The following is a 22,109-nucleotide window of genomic DNA, read 5'->3' on the forward strand; positions in this document are numbered from 1 at the left end:
CTCTAAGCAATTAAACATAAAATTCTTTGAGCAGTGCAGACATGCTGCCAGGACAGCTCATGAGGTTTTGTCAATGATATACAAAAACTCTGCTAGCAAGCATAAGGATGTGATTATCCCTTTGTATAAGCCATGGTTAGGCTGATCTTGAGTACTGTATACAGGTCTGGAGGCCTCACTTTAGGAAGAATGTAGATCTGCTGGAATGGGTGCAGAGGACAGCCATATTGGTGAAGGGAAAAAAAGGGTTGGCTTACCAAGAAAGGATTCAGTTCTGCAAATTGCAGAATCTCAAGACCAGGCACTTGCAGGGAGATCTGAATGAGATGTTTAAAGCCTTGAATGGACTGAGTAATCTGAATATCAATGGTATGCTTTCACTTCCTGAGACTACACACATGGGGAGGCATAAATTTGAGTTGAGGAATGATGGTTGCCAGTGGGTGGTTGATTTTTGAAACAGGCTTCCATCTGTTGTCATTGAAGTGGATGGTTTGAATAAATTCAAGGAACAACTAAACAAATTCTTGGAGGGGTATGGATGGGTAAAGAGAGCATGCAATGTTTTTTTTTTGGCTGATGCTTTATAAACTTGCTTTCTTGCATCATTTGCCACTACTACTACTACTATTAATCAGGATGCTAAAGTTAAAATATAAAAAACTATAGTAACATATGCAGCTCAGATAAGAATAAAAAGAAATAAATAATAAAAAGCAAAAATAAAAAGAAATAAATGAAGCCACAGAAATGAAAACACAAAGGAAAATAACCAATAAAACACTAAGAGATAAAGTTAAATGCAAGAAAATCAGGAAACAATGTAAAATACAATCTATTAATAAATGGATATATATAATAGAAGAAAAGAATGGGAAAAACACATAAATAGGATGAAACAGGTGAGCAAAAATATTAAAGAACTGGACATCATTGGAAGAATCCCATGAGCTGCCCTAGCAGCCTGTCTGCATGTACTTATAGAACTTCATGTCTGACTGTATGACTGTCTTCAGGTAATTTTTGGGCAGTATAACACTCAAGGTGTTATACTGCCCAAATGGTATATCATTCTGGGATAATTGTTACCCATAATGCTGTAGCCTCTATTTATCAATGTTAAACCTCAATTGTCACTTTTCTACTGATATGCTTAAATCATCTAGGTTTTGTTGGGGTAGCATACCCTGATCATTGTCATTAACCAACATACCAACCTCTGTATCATCAGCAAACAGACAGGAAATTTTAAATATCTACATCAATATCATTAATAAATTTGAAAACAGTAAGAGGACCAGCACTGATATTGAGGGATTCCACTAATAACATTAGTCCATGAAAAGTAGTGACTATTAATAACTCTGCCTCTTGCCACTCAACCATCCCCTTATCAATAACAGTAGAAACAGTAAGGATAAGTTTATTTTTTAACAGTATCATAAGCTTTACCGAAATCTAAATATATGATGTCAGAATTATTTTTTGCATCCAGTTTGTCTACCCCATTGTAGCTCAGGCTGGTCAGAAAATATCTTCCCTAAAAACAAATTCATGTTGTGATTGCTGCATCTGTGTCAAGATTATCCTGTATTACTTCTTTAATCACTGAATCCATTAGTGGTTTAAGAAGTCATGCTTCCAGGTCTGTAATTACATACTTTGCCCTTTAATTTCCTCACCTTTGTGAATAGGAGAAATATTTGGACAACTCCAGTCTGTGTTGATCTTCATGGAATTCAAGAATGTTCTCATAATTATAGCTAAAGGTTTGCTAAAAAATTGTTTGGTTCTTTTAATATAACTGGACAGATACCATCAACTCCATGTGCACCTTAATTACTTTTGGCTTCATCAATTTCTATTCCACTTTTCTCTCAGTCATCATTGAGTGATTTAGCTCTCAATCAAAAGTGTTGTAATGAAATAAATATTGCTTCTACCAATGAAACAGTCAAAATAACTAAAGTTTATCAAAAATAAATTAAGTACACAGACACTGATAGGTGGTAGATGACTCTCATCAACCGGTGCAATACCACCACTTTGCTTATTGGAGGCTTGAAGTGCTGGAACCCATGTTTAGTCTCCAAAGCTACGTTCCGGTCAACCCTCCCCATCTCTTCCATCATGCAGTATGATGGATGTCTTTTGAGGTTATGATGAACACCACTGTGAGATCCAATTTCCTTACATTTCGAGGGTACAGCTCTAAAACAGTGTTCGCAGGCTGGCCGCTAGTTAGTACACTGGACCAAACCTATTGGTAACTCTCTAGGAGGCATCCGGATCAGCTAGTGTATAATCTTGCTGCCTCTACTCTGCCAGATAGTGACCAGAGGGAGTCCGAGTAATGTGTGTGTGTGTGTGTGGGGAGGCATTGTCGGGGCCATGTTATGTCAAGGATCTGGGTATATTCTTACCATGTTTATGCTATATCCAAAAATTTCATTACTTCATACAGCATGTCCCCCCCCCCACTTTTTCCTTACTATTGAATACTGATAGATGAAATAAAATATAAATATAAAATTTTGCTGACTCAGCCAGCACAGAGCATTATTGGTATGAGCAGCATTTTAATAGCAATCTGCGACCTAATGTTGAAACATTAGACTGTGCCCATGATTCTCGCCATCCTTCATAGTTGGAGGTTCTTCATATAACTGTGACAGGTCCCACCATTAATTGTAATGCTCGAACTTACACACATCCTATCATAGAGGCCGTTATTTTATTTTATATCATGACAAGAGACAGCAGGTTAACAACAGGGCACCTTTCCAGTGGTGTCTAAAAGTTGAGTTTTTTTTTTTTTTTTTTTTTATGAAAACCTCAAACACGAAAGGTATCAAAACCTATAGTACTTAGTACTGTGCATGGGTTAAAGGGGAAGTATGGGGGGAGGGGGATGCCAGAAACTTTGCTCTAGAGGCTAAACATGGGTTTCACCACTTCAAGCCTCCAATAAGCAAAGTGGTGGTATTTCACCGGTTGATGAAAGTCATCTACCACCTACGACTGTGTCTTCTCCTGCCCTTCCCTCTTTTAACTTCTTTTCACTGTACATGATCCACACCTGTTGTTGCTTATGCTTCTGCATAATATAAGGACTTGTTATAGTGTATCTTGTTTAAGTTAATAAAGAGGCTCTTCACCTTAAAATCTTCACACTTATTTTATCACTTTTGTTTTCATGCGATTTTTATTCTCTTTATATTAATAGTTTTTTTTTTTTTTTTATTTATTTGTTGTATACAATTTTGGCTTTAATTTCTACACAGTGTATTTATTATATATTATCTATCAATGTCCACATACTTAATTTATTTTTAATAAACTTTACTTATTTTGACTGTGTTTCATCGACAGAAGCAATATTTATTTCATTACGACTATTCCTGGTGTTCAAGGCCTCTTCTCTAACAGAAGTGTGCTTATGGTATCACCATCTCTACACACTACTTCACATGTGAATATAGGTGCAAAATATTTATTCAGTTTTTCATTTTATGTTGTTACAGTAATACTAATTAGACTTGTAATGGCAATAGATTAATCATGGAGCAAATGGTGCAATATGTTGCTAAAACGGTCACCACTGCTGGCAAGGAATATTCACAAACTTATTTGGGCTGTTTCACTGTTGCACATCATTTAGCAGGGCAATAAAATTACCAAACTGAGGAATGCTGTTTCCAGAATTTACAAAAAAAAAAAAAAAAAAAAATTACTCTAGCAAGTCCGTAAGACAGGATTCAGTTTGTGGTATACGTATAAAAAAACAGTGTGGGGAAGAGACCTTCACAAATAAAACATTATTGGGTACATGATACAAATCTGAAACTACTTCAAGTGATAGAGGATATCTTCAAGTTTTCATTCACAAACTGCTCCTTCATTACTCACTGCTCCTTCTAAGGGTTGGTAAATTCTGCCATTATGGTAGTATTGTGATTATGCTGCCATCTGCTGCATAGCACACTTTTATCATAATGGCAGAATTTACCAGCCATGAGAAGGAGCAGTGAGTAATTCAGATCAATAGGCTACAGTCTGTTAACACTATTGTGAATAAATTTTCAACATGGTTTACAAAGAAACCACCAAGTATACCCACAGTTAAACAATAAGTATGGAAAATCCATAAAGGCTGCTCATTTGTGCTATCAACCTTGACAATGTGGATACCAAACAAAAATCAATGAGGGCACAATGGAGCTCGTTTGAGGAAGTTTTATGCAAAACCTAGGAAAATCCATACAACAAACCAGTTGTGAACTAAACATGTCAAGGTCAATAGTGTGCAACATGTTACATTTTTCATCTGAGGATGAAACCATACAAGTTACAGCTTGTACAGAAGTTGATCAATAAAAAAACAAAGAGGATGGAATTTTGTCGGTAAATTTTTCTATGATTTACAGTTTTGCGATTATGCTGCCATCTACTACAGCATGCACATTTTCAGATTGGTGAATAAAAACTTGGTGATATCCTCTATCAACTTCATGTAATAAATTCAAAGGTGAACTAGACAAATTCTTGGAGGGTATAGATGGATGAATTGCGTTTTTTTTTTTTTTTTTTTGGCTGATGCTATATAATCTAGCTTTCTTGCATCATTTGTCATTACTACTACTACTACTACTAACTAGAAATGGTTTCAGATTTGTATCATGTACCCAATTCATACAATAACATTTTAGTTTTGTAAAGGAGGCTTTCAAATTCATTAAAAATTTATTTTTTAACTTAAAACGTAACTACATACAAAGTTTTTTTGTGTATGAAGATTTTCTCTTAAAATAATAGTTGAAATTTTCCTAGGCATTACACTGACCACATGCAAATATTTGAAGGTATAATTCCTTGATGTCTGAGGCAGCAGTGTATGCAGAAATTTAAAAAGGGAGGAATTTTGATCCATTAAAAATGGGAAATTCACCTTATTATATTAAAAAAATCCTGTTAGCAAAAATGATATATATGATATATAAGTAGTAAATGATCTATTATCCACAGTGCAAAGGAAATCTACAAAATGAAATGCTCTAAACAAAGCATTTATATTCATTTTTAATTAGCATTAGCAGAGGCATACGATGCAAGAAAGCAAGCTTATGCAGCATCAGCCAAAAAAAAAAAAAAAAACCTGCCATTTCACCCCTCCATTCATTCTGTCCAGCTCAGCCTTAAATTTATTTAGGCTATCAACTTCCACAACAAAAGATGGAAGCCTGTTCCACCAATCAACTACCCGCTGGCTAAAGGCAAATTTCCACACATCTATTCTACAACTATCTTTCCTCAATTGGAAACTGTGCCACCTCAGGTTCTTAGTCTGAGCAAGACGAAGAATCCCCTCAGCATTTAGCTTGATCAACCCATTCAAGGCCTTATACACCTCAATCAGATCACCTCGCAGGTGCCTACTCTCCAGGCGCTGCAATTTGCAGTACTTAGGGGTGCTCTTGGTAAGAGCACCCCTTTGTTCCCCTCGCCAATCTTGTTGCCCTTCTTTGTACTCATTCTAGCAACTCTACATCCTTCCAAAAATGAGGCCTCCAGACCTGTACACAATACTCTAGGTGTGGCCTGTCCATTGCCTTGTATAACAGAATAATCACCTCCCTGTCTCTGCTAGTAAAATTCCTATATATCATTGACAAGATTCCATGACCTGCCCTGGCAGCCCATCTGCACTGCTCAGCAAACTTCATATTTGACTGTACAATAACCCCCAGGTCTTTTTCACTTTCCACTTCCCTGAGTGTAGTAGCTGTACCAACTGTGTGGTATATCTACTACACTCAGGTACATTTCTCTTCGGTTACCCATATGCAGTACTTTGCATCTGTCAATGTTAAACTTCAGTTGCCACTTCTCAGCCTATTTGCCCAACTTATCTAGATCTAGTTGGAGCAGCATACTGTCATTACTGTCGTTAATAACTCTGCCAACCTTTGCATTATCTGCAAACTTGGATATTAAACCTGATATACCTTCTTCATATATATCATTGATAAATATACAAAACAACAATGGGCCCAACACCGAACCCTGGGGAACTCCACTAATAACATTTGTCCATGAAGAGCAGTGTCCATTGATTACCACTCTCTGTCATCTCCCACTCAATCATCCCTTTATCCATTGTAGCAACTCACCCTTAATGCTAAAAAACTCTAATTTGTACAGCAGTCTTCCATGTTCGAAAGCTTTCCTGAAATCTAAGTATATGATATCAAAATTATTTTTGGCATTCAGTTCCTTTGTGACCACATCACAGCATCCAATCAAATTGGTAAGACAAGATCTCCCTTTAACAAACCCATGCTGTGTCTTAACTATTACTACAGACTTGTTTAGATGATCCTGCAATGCTTCTTTAACCAGTGACTCCATTATTTTCCTCGGAACACAAGTTAAACTAACAGGTCTATAGTTACTTGTGTCACCCTTTGTGAACTGGTGATACATTTGCACACCTCCAGTCCATGGGGACCTCCCCTGAGTCCAAGGAAGCTCTCATAATTATGGCTAAGGGTTTGCTTACTTCCTTTGCTGCCTCCTTTAAAGTAACTGGATAGATCCCGTCCACCCCAGGTGCCTTCCTTATGTTTAACTTCAACAATTTCTCCTCCACTTTTCTCAATTATTACAAAATCACTTAGCTCCCTGTTAGAGTTTGATTAACGTCTGGCATTCCCCTCATTGAATAACTCCTCATGTGAATGTAGATGCAAAATACTCATTCATTTTATAAGCTAGCTGAGCAAGATCATCAAAAGTCAACCCATGTATGTTAAGTGGTCCAATCTGATTCATCCATTTCCTTCTAGAGTTTACATAAGTAAAGAACTCTTTGCTGTTTTTTTTGCATCCTTTGCCAAAGGTTTCTCATAATCTGCCTTTGCCTGCCTAACTTCCTTTGTGACTTGATTACAGACTAGTTTATATCTGCCATAGATTTCTGTGTCACCTAATACTTTATATGCATCCCATACATTCTTCTTCTCTGCCATGAGCCTCATTAATTCATCTGACATCCATTTATGCCTAAATCTTGAACAGTATTTCTTAATTAGAATGAAAAGCCTAGTAGCCTCCAAAATTAAGTCCCTTTTCGTTTAGAATTCAACATTGGTAACATCGTCAGTTGATCCCACTGTATAGAATTTAAAAACTGTCTGAGACCCCTGAAGTCACCTTTATGAAAGCAAAAGCCCTTCCCTTTAGCCTTAATGGTAGTTACTTCTTTAAGTAATTCCCACATCAGTACATTGTGATCGCTGTGATTTGTAGATAAAGGAACCCAGTGGTTCCTTTATCTACAAATTCTTAATGCATGAATGATCACTGCTGATAATCAGATCAAGAGTATTACTCCCTCTGGTTGCCTTTCGAACATGTTGTTGTAGAAAACAGTCATCCAATAAATCTGAAAAGTCTTGCTAGTGTGCGAGTGACCAACCCACAAGTTCCAGTCAATATCTGGAAAGTTAAAATCCCCCATTATAAGACATTCTGATTTACTGACCCACTCTATTTCTCTGCACAATTGCTCATTATAACGTTCATTAGGCTTATAACACACACCGACTCTCATTTTTCCTTTCCCTGTGCTTATGTCACACTAAACAGATGCAACATTGCATTGTCCACCAACATCAATCGGATGAACTTCTTTAGATTTTATGTGTTTCTTAACTAACAACATAACCCCCTCATCCCTTCCTGTCCCATCTATCCTTTCTATAACACATTGTACTCCCCAAATTCCAATTCTGCAATGCTTATATCTGTGTGATACCATGTCTCTGATATCCCAACAATATCTGCCTTTGATGTCTTGACTAGCACTTCAAGCTCATCAAATTTATTAACTATACTCCTAGGATTGGTGTACATGCAAGTATACATGCACCTGTTCCTACTCTTAGTTATCCTAACACACTATGTTCCAACTTGTTCCACTATGACTGTGAAGTGGACATCTCCATTACCTTGCTTTCCGGGCTGCTGTCATTCTAATAGAAGAAGTACAAGAATCACTTTTGCCTCTGCCTGCGGCCACTGTTAACCTTTTAGTCTGTGTATCCCTCCAAGCTAGCAGTTTTCCGACCCACCTAACACTGCCTCGATAGCATCAGCAAATATTCTTGCACCCTTTCTATTTAAGTGTACCCCATCCCTGTAGAAGCAGTCTCTCCTGTCAACAAGCACAGACCAGGTTGAAAAAAATTCTACCCCTAATAAAAATGAATGTGTTTTCTGAAAGTTGTGTTATTTATTAAAACTTATTTAATTAAAACACATTTTTAGAATGATAATCAATAAAAAAAAAACTATGAGTAAGCAACCAGTTGCAGTGAATTTCGTTTTTCCAAAACTGGCCACTGACCAGTGTAAAGCTGACAACATTTCACTGTATTAAATTAAAAACTAAATCATAATAATTAATGAGAATTAATATAAACAAATAAATAAATTATAATCAAATAATTGATGCAAATCAAATGACAGAATAAGTTAAAGCACAATGAAGGAAGATCAAGAAACCTACGAATGGTCACTTCTATCCTGCAACTATACGTCATCAATTTAACTTTTATGCCTCCCCCGCCACATGTCTGGGCAAGAGGCAGTATGTTGGATTGCTTATGAACATAATTTGTTTATTTAACATAAGCAATCCATTCAAAGCTTTAAACACTTCAATTAGATCACTTCACAGGTGCTTAGTCTCTAGATTCTGTAATTCATAGAACTGAAGCCTTTCTTTGGAAAGAGCACCCTTCAGCACATTAATCTCATTGCTCTTATCTGCACACACCCATTTCAATATATCCACATCCTTCCTATAATAAGACTTCCAGACCTGTATGCAGTACTCAAGACATAGCATAACTACTGCCTCATACAATGAGATAATCACCTCCTTAAAAACTGTTGCCAACATTACTATTTGAAAAAACAGGTTGTCCAGGCAACCTGTCTGCTCTGCTCAGAGAACTTCTGATCTGACTTCACAATTATACCCCGGGTCTTTTTCATTCTCTACTAGCCTGAGTGTGGTAGCACACAGTTGGTACTGATTACTGTCATTAACCACCCTTCCAACCCTTGTATCATCTACAAATTTAGACATTAAGTCCAATATACCTTCATCAATATCATAAATATTGAAAACAAGAATGGGCTCAGCACCAGACCCTGGGGAATTCCACTAATAACATTAGTCTGAGAGGGTAGTGCCCATTGATAACCACTCTCTGTCTTCTTCCACTCAATCATCCCTTTATCCATAGCAGTAACTTGCCATTAATTCCACACTGCTCCAATTAGTACAGCAATCACTACTCCAATCAGTACAGTAATCTTTTATATGCAACAGGATCAAGAGCTTTCCTGAAATCCAAAGTATATGATATGAAAATTATTTTTGCATCTAGTCCTTTGTTGCTGTATCACAGTATCCAATCAGATTGGTCAGACAAAATTTCCCCTTAACAGGTATATGCTGTGACTGCAGTATAACTGCATTCCCGTCCAGACAGTCCTGCATTGTTTCTTTAACCAGTGACTCCATTATTTCTCCTGGAATGGAAGCTAAGCTTACAGGTCTGTAATTACTCACTTCTCCCTTTGATCCCCCTTTATGAATTGGTGATACATTCACACATCTCTAGTCCATAAGAACCTATCTTAAATCCAAGGATACTCTTGCAATTATGGCTAAAGGTTTAATTACCTTCTTTGCTGCCTCCTTTGTTATAATTGTATAGGTCCCATCCATCCCAAGCACCCCCTTTTTTATTTTTATTCTTTCTTTCTTTTTTTTCTTTTTATATTTAGCTTTAACAATTTATCTTTCACTTTTCTCTCAGTTATGATGAAATCATATGGCCCCCTATTAGAATCTGATAAACTTCTGGAATCTCTATCCCTAAAACATTCCTCATGTGTGAATATAGATGAAAAATATACCAATTCAGTATTTCAGCAACCTGAGCAAGATCATCAGCATTAAACCATACACATCTAGTGGAACAATGTCATTCATCCCCTTCCTTCTAACGATTACATAAGTAAAGAAATCTTAGCTGCCTTTCTTTGTATTCTTTGCCAGAGACTTCATGTAATCTGCCTTAGCTTGCCTAACCTATTTGGTGACTTAACTGCAGACTAGTTTATATCTGCTGCAGGCTTCTGTATCACCTATAATATATATGCCTCACACATATTCTTCTTCTCTACCAAGAATCTCTTCAGTTCATCTAATGTTCATTTAAGTCTAAGCCTCAAACACTAGCACATAGTTGGTATAAAAAGCATAGAACAATGCTACAATTACTTCCATGAATTTTCCCATTTAAAATTTGCTTTTATTAACATTATCATCACCATCGGTTGGTCCCACTGCATAGAATTTAAAAACTGACCGAGACCATTCTAGTCACCTTTACAAAATTAAACGCCCTTCCCTTTGCGCTTGACAGTAGTCACATCTTTAAATAAATCCCATCAAATACACTGTGATTACTGCTACCTGGTGGTTTCTTTTATCTGCAGATTCTGAATGCATGGAAAAGTAGCTGCTGATAATCAAATCAAGAGTACTGCTTTCTCTCATTGCCTGTCTAATATCTATATATTAATAAGAAAGCTGTTTTCTTGCAACAGTCAGTGTGATAGGCCTAACTGATCAGGCTAAAAGTAGTCTCAAATTGAATATATTTCTTCCTGGGTGTGCAGAAACATGGTAAAATTTAAAAATTCTAAATAGTTTTATTTTACAGAACAGGCCAGTTTTGTACAACAAACAAGAATAGTTCAACAATCACTTCATAGATGGAGTCACAGGAAGATGTTAACTGTTAAACAAACAGTTGTCATATGGCATTTTTTTCTGATTAACAATTTTCACTTAACTGATTATCAATTTACACATTCGCACAATCGTGTCCTTTGTTCTGAAAAAATAATAATAGGACAGCTATAGAAAAACTCTGCTACCAATTGCGAAATTTTCACAACAGGTACTGCTAACTGAAGCCATTGCGTATGATAGGCCTAACCGATTTGGTCTCAAATTGAAGATATTTCTTCCTATGTGTGCAGAAACAAGGGAAAATATAAAAATTCTGAATAGTTTTATTTTACAGAGTGGGCCAATATTCTCTACTAGTGCTGCCTACCTTAAAAGAAAGAACTATTGTTAGGATTCCATTGCACATCTCACACAGCTCACTATATGTCCCCATGTTGCACATGCAAACTCATACACCCATTGCCATTCATTATGTTCAATACATTCAGAACTCACCATTTTATCATTATTGTTATCAACTTCGAGTTTATTTATTTTTTGTTTTGAGGTTATTCACGGTAAGTAATTTAAGGATTTAGAAGTATGTCACAGTCAGAACACGGAAGACATGTCCACCGCCATGCTACTCTGACTGGTCGTGTTGAACATTTAGAATAGTTTTATTTTACAGAAATAAGAAAGGATTCAACGCATACTGGCTTACCTGCTCATGGCAACATTTCTTTAGGAAAGCTGGAGAAAAACTCTGCTGCCAATTGCAAAATTTTCGCAATGGGTACTGCTAGTACTAGTGAAAACAATCATCCAGTAAATCCACAAAAGTCTTGCTACAGGATATTATGATGTGGTTACGAAGGAACTGGATGCAAAAAATAATTTTGATATCATATATTTGGATTTCAAGAAAGCTTTTGGCACTGTTGCGCATGAAAGACTATTGTACAAATTGGAGCAGAATGGTATTAAGGGTAAGTTGCTACAATGGATAAAAGGATGGTTAAGTGGGAGAAGACAGAGGGTGGTAATCAATGGGTGCTGCTCTTCTTGGACTAATGTTATTAGTGGAGTCCCACAGGGTTCGGTGTTAGGTTCACTGTTGTTTTGTATATTTATCAATGATATTGATGAAGGTATATCAGGCTTAATGTCGAAGTTTGCAGATGATACAAAGGTTGGCAGGGTTGTTAATGACAGTAATGTCAGTGTGCTACTGCAACAGGATCTAGATAATTTGGGCAGATGGGCTAAGAAGTGGCAACTGAAGTTTAACCTTGACAAATGCAAAGTACTGCATATGGGTAGAAGTAACCCCAGAGAAACGTACCAACTGTGTAGTACTACACTTAAGGTGGTTGAAAATGAAAAAGACCTGGGAGTAATTGTGCAGTCAGATATGAAGTTTTCTGAGCAATGCAGACAGGCTGCCAGGGCAGGTCATGGGGTTTTGTCAATGATATATACGAATTTTGCTAGCAGGGAAAAGGAGGTGATTATCCCTCTGTATAAGGCAATGGTCAGGACACGCTTTGAGCACTGCGTACAGGTCTGGAGGCCTCATTTTAGGAAGGATGTAGATTTACTTGAGCGTGTACAGAGAAGGGCAACAAGATTGGTGAGGGGAATGAAGGGATCCTCTTACCAAGAGAGGCTTAAGCTCTGCAAATTGCAGTGGCTGGAGACTAGGCACCTGCGCGGTGATCTGATTGAGGTATATAAGGCCTTGAATGGGTTGAGCACGCTGAATTCTGATGGGATCCTTCCACTTGTTCAGATTACGAACCTAAGGAGGCATAAATTCAAATTAAGAAAAGACAGATGTAGATTAGATGTGCGGAAATTTGCCTTTAGCCAGCGGGTGGTTAATTGCTGGAACAAACTTCCATCTGTCGTGGAAGTTGATAGGTTGAATAAATTTAAGGAGGAACTGGACAGGCATTTGGAGGGAATGGTGTGATTTTTTTTTTTTTTTTTTTTTGGCTGATGCTGCATAAGCTCATACACTTGCTTTCTTGCATCAAATGCCACTGCCACTACTACTACTACTACTATTGTGTGGGTGACCAACTGACAGTTAGTATATGGAAAGTTAAAATCCCTCACTATAAGAAATTCTGACTTACTGGCCTCTAGCTGTCTGTACACTTGTTCATTGTACTTACCACAGTTTTTAGGCTTACAATTTTGTTTTCTCAGTCTCTTAACTGACTTAACATTGCATTGGCCACTAAGCCAAATAAATGCACTGCCTTAGATTTTGTGTGCTTCTTAACTAAGAGCATAATCCTTTCCACTCCTCTTGTCTTGGGACAGGAGGGTAGGGGAGGTTATATCTGAGTGATGCCATGTATCTCCGATATCCCTAAAATGTCTGCATTTAATGGCTTAACCAATATTTCAAATTCATCATATTTATTTACTATACTCTTAGCATTAGTGTACAAGCAAATATATATGCATATGTTTTTACTTTTCGTAACCCTAACCTAACACCCCATGTATTTGCTTTTTTCAAGAGGTCCTCCAGCACACTTTGAAATCCTCAAAAACCTTCCTTTCCAGGCTGCTGCATGTTCCAGTATTTGCTATTGAATTGCAAAGATACCTTAATATTCAAAATAACTTTTAAAAAATTACATTTTGTGTGTTATGTTTTCTCATTTAATCTATAGAGAGCAGAACTTATGATTTTGAGTTAATTTGCTCATTACTTGTTCCATGTTTGGATCACACAGTGACATCCATCAAATGAAGAACTGAAATATGATCCTTTTTGAAATTCACTAGTATTAATTTTGCATTGAAGAGGTGGTACTGATGAGTTCTCTGTCTTTATTTAATGCTATTTATTTATCATGAAAGTCACATACATGGCAGATGTGAGGGTATGTCTCCATGGGTAAGAGTCAAGAATTTGCATTTACTTGTTTATGCACATTTCTTGACCTTTTTCTTAATTTTATAATTTTACTTTATTTTTAATATTAGGATACTTGGTATTCATGTAGCACAACTTGGTATCGGGGCAGCAGAACTGCAAATTAGCAAGTAAACGCCTTTACGAAAGCAATGTGCAGTTCTGGGCAGCAGAACTGCATACTGCTTTTGTAAAGGCAACTCTGAGACAGTATTTAAATTCTGTACGGTGGGACCAACTGATGATGTTACCAACAGCAAATTCAAAATGGGAAGCATTCAAAGAATTTATCTTGGAAGCTACTAGGCTTTACTTACCAACTAAGAAATATTGTTCAAGGTTTAGGCCTAAATGGATGTCAGATGAACTAATGAGACATATGGCAGAGAAGAAAAATGCATGGGATACATATAAATTAATGGGTGACATGGAAGCTTATGATAGATATAAGCTAGTCTGTAACCAAGTCACAGAGGAGATTAGGCAGGCATAGGCAAATTATGAGAAATCCTTGGCAAAGGATGCAAAGAAAAACAACAAAGAGTTCTTTACCTATGTAAACTCTAGAAGGAAAGGGATGAATCAGATTGGTCCATTGGGTATTGATGGTTCAACTGTTGATGATCCTGCTCAGGTGGCTAACAAACTAAATGAGTATATCGTATCTACATTCACACATGAGGAGTTATTCAGGGAGGGGAATCCCAGAGGTGAGTTAAACTCTGGCAGTGAGCAAGATGATTTTGTAATAACTGAGAGGAAAGTGGAGGAGAAATTGTTGAAGATAAACATAAAACTGGCACCCGGGATGGATGGGATCAATCCAATTATATTAAAGGATGCAGCAAAGGAAGTAAGCAAACTCTTAGCCATAATTAGGAGAGTCCCTGAGATGTGCACATGTGACCCCAATGCACAAAATAGGATCAAAGGGCAACACAAGTAATTATAGACCTGTTAGTTTAACTTCTGTTCCAGGAAAATTAATGGAGGCACTGGTTAAAGAAGCACTGCAGGATCATCTAGACAAGACTTCAGTTATAGCTCGGACACAGCATGGTTTTGTTAAGGGAAAGTTTTGCCTGACCAATCTGATTGGATACTATAATGTGGTCACAAAGGAACTGGATGCAGGGAATAACTTTGATATCATACATTTGGATCTTAGAAACGCTTCTGATACTGTTGCACATGGAAGACTGCTGAACAAATTGAAGCAGTGTGGCATTGGAGGCAAATTGCTGCTATGGATAAAGGGATAGTTGAATGGGAGAAGACAGAGAGTGGTAATCAATGGACACTGCTCATCGTGGACTAATGTTATTAGTGGAGTCCCTCAGGGTTCAGTGTTGGGTCCATTGTTGTCTTCTGTATTTATAAATGATATTGATGATGGGTATATTATGCTGTAGGCTGTATTATGCTATCAACCTTAATGTTCAAGTTTGCAGATGATTCGAAGGTTGGCAGGGTTGTTAAGGACACTAATGACAGTACGCTGCTGCAACAGGATCTAGAAAAGTTGAGCAGATGGGCTGAGAGGTGGCAAATGAAGTTTAACATTGATAAATGTAAAGTACTACATATGGGAAGCAGTAACCCCAGATTGACGTATCAACTCTATAGTACTACACTGACAGTGGTAGAGAACCAAAACGACCTGGGGTTAATTGTGCAGGCAGATATGAAGTTTTCTGAGCAGTGCAGATGGTCTGCAAGAGCAGCTCATAGTGTCTTGCCAATGATATACAGAATTTTTTCTAGCAGAGATAAGGAGGTAATTATCTCCTTGTATAAGGCAATGGTCAGGCCACACCTTGAGTACTGTATACAGGTCTGGAGGCCTCATTTTAAGAAGGATGTAGATCTGTTGGAAGAGTGCAGAGAAGGGCAACAAGATTAGTGAATGGAGCAAAGGGTTGTTCTTAAGAAGAAAGGCTTAAATTTTGCAAATTACAGTGTCTGGAGACTAGGCACCTGCGAGGTGATCTGATTGAGGTGTATTAAGCCTTGAATGGTTTGAGCATGCTCAATGCTGATGGAATTCTTCCTCTTGCTCAGAATAATCACCTGAGAGGGCATAAATTCAAATTGAGGAAAGAAAGACAGATGTAGGATAGATGTAGTAGTAGTATGTGATGTAGTAGTAGTATAGTAGTGGCATGTGATGCAAGAAAGCAAGTGAATGAGCTTATGCAGCATCAGCCAAAAAAAAAAAAAAAATCACACCATTCCCTCCAAATGCCTGTCCAGTTCCTCCTTAAATTTATTTAACCTATCAACTTCCACAATGACAGATGGAAGTTTGTTCCAACAATTAACCACCCGCTGGCTAAAGGCAAATTTCCGCACATCTATTCTACATCTGTCTTTTCTTAATTTGAATTTATGTCCCCTTAGGTTAGTAATCTGAACAAATGGAAGGATCCCATCAGAATTCAGTGTGCTCAACCCATTCAAGTCCTTATACACCTCAATCAGATCATCACGCAGGTGCCTAGTCTGCAGCCACTGCAATTTGAAGAACTTAAGCCTCTCTTGGTTAGAGGATCCCTTCATTCCCCTCACCAATCTTGTTGCCCTTCTCTGTACACGCTCAAGCAAATCTACATCCTTCCTAAAATGAGGCCTCCAGACCTGTACGCAGTACTCAAGGCGTGGCCTGACCATTGCCTTATTCAGAGGGACAATCACCTCCTTTTCCCTGCTAGCAAAATTCGTATATATCATTGACAAAACCCCGTGACCTGCCCTGGTAGATCATGGGGTTTTGTCAGCAGCCTGTCTGCATTGCTCAGAAAACTTCATATCTAACTGCACAATTACTCCCATGTTTTACCACCTTAAGTGTAGTACCACACAGTTGGTACGTTTCTCTAGGGTTACTTCTACCCATATGCAGTACTTTTCATTTGTCAAGGTTAAACTTCAGTTACCACTTCTTAGCCCATTTACCCAAATTATCTAGATCCTGTTGCAGTAGCACACTGACATTACTGTCATTAACAACCCTGCCAACCTTTGTGTCATCTGCAAACTTCGCCACTAAGCCTGATATACCTTCATTAATATCATTGATAAATATACAAAACAACAGAGGATCCAACACCGAACCCTGTGGGACTCCACTAATAACATTAGTCCACAAAGAGCAGCACCCATTAATTACCACCCTCTGTCTTCTTCCACTCAACCATCCTTTTATCCATTGTAGCAACTTACCCTTAATACCATTCTGCTCCAATTTGTACAATAGTCTTCCATGCGCGGAAGTTTGCCTTTAGCCAGCGGGTAGTTGGTTGGTGGAACAGACTTTCATCCTTTGTTGTGGAAGTTGATAGCCTAAATAAATTTAAGGCTGAGCTGGACAGGTATTTGGAATGAATGGAGGGGTGAAATGGGAGCTGGTTTTTTTTTTTTTTTTTTTTTGGCTGATGCTGCATAAGCTTGCTTTCTTGCATCATATGCCTCTACTAATGCTAATGCTAATGCTAATAACCCTATTTATTATTATTGATAATAATAATAATTTTCAGCATATGCTTTATGGTAATTAATGTTCCTGTTTTTGCAGTAGCCTCGAATGCATAACTATGTTTGTCTTTTTAGTTAAGTTATAATAACACTACATTGTATTCAGTTACTACAGCAGTATGTATATATGTATTATGCTGTAAAATTGCTTAATGTGTCACATTATAAACACTAACATAACATTATACACGAGAAAAATTACTAAGGTTTCAAATGATACTTCTTTTAATAATCCTTACCTGAATTTCTTGCATACAGCCTTTTACGTTGAAATAAAAACTGAAGTACACCATGTTGAAGACACCATGACGACCTAGTGTAGCTGTTATTCCTTTGTTCAGTCCTTCAACACCAAATCCTTTGGTATTTGCAATTTCTCTTGCAATAGCAAAACTGCTGGGTTGCTTACAAAAAAATTTAAAAAGTATTACTTATACATATTTGAGTATATAAGTGCATCAGCCATATAAACTAGTCTAACAAAATTATTTGTACACCACATCTGTTTATTGCAAATCTTGATAATGGATCAGGCCACCTCTAGTGGCATTCAGAACCATAAATTTCAGGGAATATCCATCCCACATTTTCTGTCTACATTCATCACACATTTCCTAGAAGAAGTACTGAATCATTCCAAAGAATGCTCCACTAGTTCTACCAATAGGCCTTACTATATCTTCTGATGACCTATTTAGTAGCGTTTCTTAAAGCCTCATCGAATGTGACACTTCAACTTGTCCATGTTTTCAACTTAAATTTCTCTACATTTTTCAATGCGGAGAAATTTAGGGGTTAAAATGCCCCCTAAATTTCAAGTGTTCCCCCACTTTTTTTTTCATTGGTGGAGGCCTAACATCACCTATAAAAATGTCTCATTAACAATAGATATATGCAAAAACCAATGAAAAATCTTAACATAGAAACATTAAAAGCAATACTACTTGTAAAATTCAATTTAAACTGTTAGAATATCTGAATATTACAAAAAATAAATAGTTAATTATTTAAAAGCTATCTGCTTAAACCTTTGATCAGTACAGTGGCTGTGGCTTAGTCACTTAACACCCATTCAGAACTGGCTATGTTTGAGACCCATCTTTGACCAGAAAAATTTTTGACAGTCTTTTCACTCAGGTTTGAGCTATTAGGCCTCAAGTTGAAGTGCAGTGCTTTTCTCTGTGAGTTATTCTGGGGTTGTTTCCTTCCACAGAAACTGGTGTGAACAGAGACTTACATACAGGTAGGTAAAATAATGGGAATTTTCCAGATATGACTTGAGTAAATCCTCTATTTTAAAAATGGATATATTGCATGGAATATTCTTTACCAGAAAAATAAATTTATTAATTACAATTATTTTTCCTGCCACCACTAACTGCTTTGTCTAGTTTTCATCTAATCTAAGTCTGGTCACCTTACTTTACAAGAATGGAGAATTACAAAAATAAATAAAAAGTTTTTAACATATTTCTTCTACATAAAACATTACTATTTTACAAAGGGGAGACACATTATGACATGCTTTCCCATTTTGAATTCCAAAACGACTGACCACTGATAGGGCTCAGGCTGCAACGTGGTGCCAGTATTGCTGTCTTAAAACCTGCCATGTACCGCAGAGTAATGCTGTCCTAAAACAAAGAATTCTGTTCTGCAAATTTAGCATTAGCATAAGTAGGGGCATATGATACAAGAAAGCAAGCTTATGCAGCATCAGCCAAGAAAAAAAAAAAAAAACCCTCCCATTCTACCCCCTCCATTCATTCATTCCAAATGCCAGTCTAGCTCAGCCTTAAATTTATTTAGGCTATCAACTTCCACAACAAAAGATGGAAGTCTGTTCCACCAATCAACTACCCACTGGCTAAATGCAAATTTCCACACATCTATTCTATAACTGTCTTTCCTTAATTTGGTTGTGGGTTCAAATCCCGTCTCGGGCTTGGATCAAAGTAAAAATCAAAAAGTTTGGGAGGTGCATTATGGCCACAGAAGCCGATGAGCCAACAACTAACAAAAAAAAAAAAAAAAAAAGCTTAAACATCAGAAGACTGACAATGCGGATGACTGTCCTCTAGTGATAACACTGCAATAGCTACTCAGATGAACATTAGCATTAGTAGAGGCATACGATGCAAGAAAACAAGCTTATGCAGCATCAGCCAAAAAAAACACGCTCCCATTTCACTCCTCCATTCGTTCCAAATACCTGTCTAGCTCAGCCTTAAATTTATTTAGGCTATCAACTGCCACAACAAAAGATGGAAGTCTGTTCCACCAATCAACTACCCGCTGGCTAAATGCAAATTTCCACACATCTATTCTATAACTGTCTTTCCTTGATTTGAAACTGTGCCCCCTCAGGTTCTTAATCTGAGTAAGAGGAAGAATCCCATCAGCATTCAGCTTGCTCAACCCATTCAAGGACTTATACACCTCAATCAGATAACCTCGCAGGTGCCTACTCTCCAGGCACTGCAATCTGTAGAAGTTAAACCTTTCTTGGTAAGAGTACCCCTTTGTTCCCTTCACCAATCTTGTTGCCCTTCTTTATACTCATTCTAGCAAATCTACATCCTTCCTAAAATGAGGCCTCCAGACCTGTACACAATACTCTAGGCGTGGCCTGACCATTGCCTTGTATAATGGGATAATCACCTCTCTGTCCCTGCTAGAAAAATTCCTATATATCCTTGACAAGACTCCATGACCTCTCCTGGCAGCCCGTCTGCACTGCTCAGCGAACTTCATATTTGACTTCACAATTACCCCCAGGTCTTTTTCACTTTCCACTTCCCTGAGTGTAGTACCACACAGTTAGTACATTCCTCTTCCGTTATTGCTACCCATGTGCAGTACTTTGCATTTGTCAATGATAAACGTCAGTTGCGACTTCTCAGCCCATTTGCCCAACTTATCTAGATCCAGTTGGAGTAGCAAACTGTCTTTACTGTCGTTAACAACCCTGCCAACCTTTGTTTGGTTTTTTTTTTTTTTTTTTTTTTTTTAGGAGCATTAGCAACTAAGGCCATATTGCTCCGGGAATATGCGGTGGTCATTCCTTGACCTTTCCGCATCCTCCGTATTTGGTGGTGACGGGCTCGAACCCCGGTCTAATCAAGAAGCGTGTGCTACGCACTGTTGCTCCTTCCCACCCGGCTATGGAGGCGCCTGCCAACCTTTGTATCATCTGCAAACTTGGACATTAAACCTTATATACCTTCTTGATATATTTCATTGATAAATATACAAAGCAATGGGTCCAACCCGAACCCAGGGGAACTCCACTAATAACATTTGTCCACAAAGAGCAGTGTCCATTGATTACCACTCTCTGTCATCTCCCACTCAACCATCCCTTTATCCATTGTAGCAACTTACCCTTAATGCCATACCACTCCAATTTGTACAGTCTTCCATGTGCAACAGTATCAAATGCTTTCCTGAAATCCAAGTATATGATATCAAAATTATTTTTGGCATTCAGTTCCTTTGTGACCACATCATAGTATCCAATCAAATTGGTCAGACAAAATCACCCTTTGACAAACCCATGCTGTGTCTTAAATTAAATTATGTTAATTTAACTTGTGTTCTGGGGAAAATAATGGGATCACTGGTTAAAGAAGCATTGCAGGCATTATTTTCCCCAGAACACAAGTTAAATTAACATAATTTGCAGAACATTGGCAAAGCAGAGTTTTACAGAATTTGCATCAGATTAGTATTAGTAGGGGCAAGTGATACAAAAAAGCAAACTTATAGCATCAGCCAAAAAAAAAAAAAAAAAACACACGCTTACAATATCACATATCTATTCCTCCAATAGTTTGGCTAGTTCTTCCTTAAATTTTTTCAATCCACCCACTTCCACAACAACCGATTGAATTTTGTTCCAGCAATCAACCACCTGCTGGCTAAAGGAAAATTGTGCATAGTCTGAGGAAGAATCCCACCAGCACTCAATCCAATCAAAGCCTTAAACACCTCAATCAGCTCACCTCACAGGTGCCTAGTAAGAACATCCCTTTGTTCCCCTCATCAATACCTTTGCCTTTCTCTGTACCCCTTCCAGCAGCTCTACATCCTTCCTAAAATGAGGCCTCCAGACCTGTATGGCAAGCAGTATTCAAGATGAGGCCTGACCATTGGCTCATACAATAGGATAATCACCTTATTCCTGCTAGAAAAATTCCTGTATATCATTGACAAAATCCCATGAACTGGCCTGGCAGCCTGAATGCACTGCTCAGAGAACTCATATTTGACTGTATAATTACCCCACAGGTCTTTTTCATTTTTCACTACCCTGAGTGTAGTACCACAAAGTCAGTATGTTACTCTGGGGTTACTGCTACCCATATTATTATTATTATTATTAGCCATATGGTGCAAGGAAGCCTGAGGCTTATGCTGCACCAGCCAAAAAAAATTTATGAATTACCCTGAGAGAGAGAGAGAGAGAGAAAACAAGAGTAAGAAGTAGAAAGGAATCACCAAGAAAGAGAAGAATGATGATATCCAGCTCAGGACCCTGGGTGTGCCAAGCCCATACTCACCAGATGAGAACCCTGGATTGTCAAGGCTAAACTTCAAATGGCATTTCTCAGCCAATCTGCCTAATTTTTCTAGATCCTGTTGCAGTAGAACAACATCATTATTTTGTGTTAAAAAAAAGGTATGAAATGAAAGTATAAATATCAGTTTTTAACAGTTACCTTACAGTGTCCTTCATTATGGGCCCCACATGTCAATGGGGTAATCAAATTCATGACACACTTTCTCCAGCAAATTTTTCAATCTGAGCAATTGCTGCAATGA

At 37.7% G+C, this 22,109-nt stretch overlaps 1 protein-coding gene across 1 annotated transcript in view; it reads right to left on the reverse strand.

Annotated features, from left to right (window-relative positions):
- Positions 1 to 22,109, reverse strand: part of LOC150088354 (mitochondrial 2-oxodicarboxylate carrier) — an 84,863-nt gene that overhangs the window by 32,783 nt on the left and 29,971 nt on the right. Inside the window, exon 6 of the mRNA XM_090370132.1 lies at positions 17,525 to 17,689. Within this exon, the coding sequence (XP_090226258.1) occupies positions 17,525 to 17,689 (165 nt within the window). The remainder of the gene's footprint in view (positions 1 to 17,524; positions 17,690 to 22,109) is intronic.

The sequence above is a fragment of the Mastigoproctus giganteus genome, chromosome 3 (genome assembly GCF_048544385.1).
Source record: "Mastigoproctus giganteus isolate SK-2022 chromosome 3, ASM4854438v1, whole genome shotgun sequence".
NCBI classification, from domain to species: domain Eukaryota; kingdom Metazoa; phylum Arthropoda; class Arachnida; order Uropygi; family Thelyphonidae; genus Mastigoproctus; species Mastigoproctus giganteus.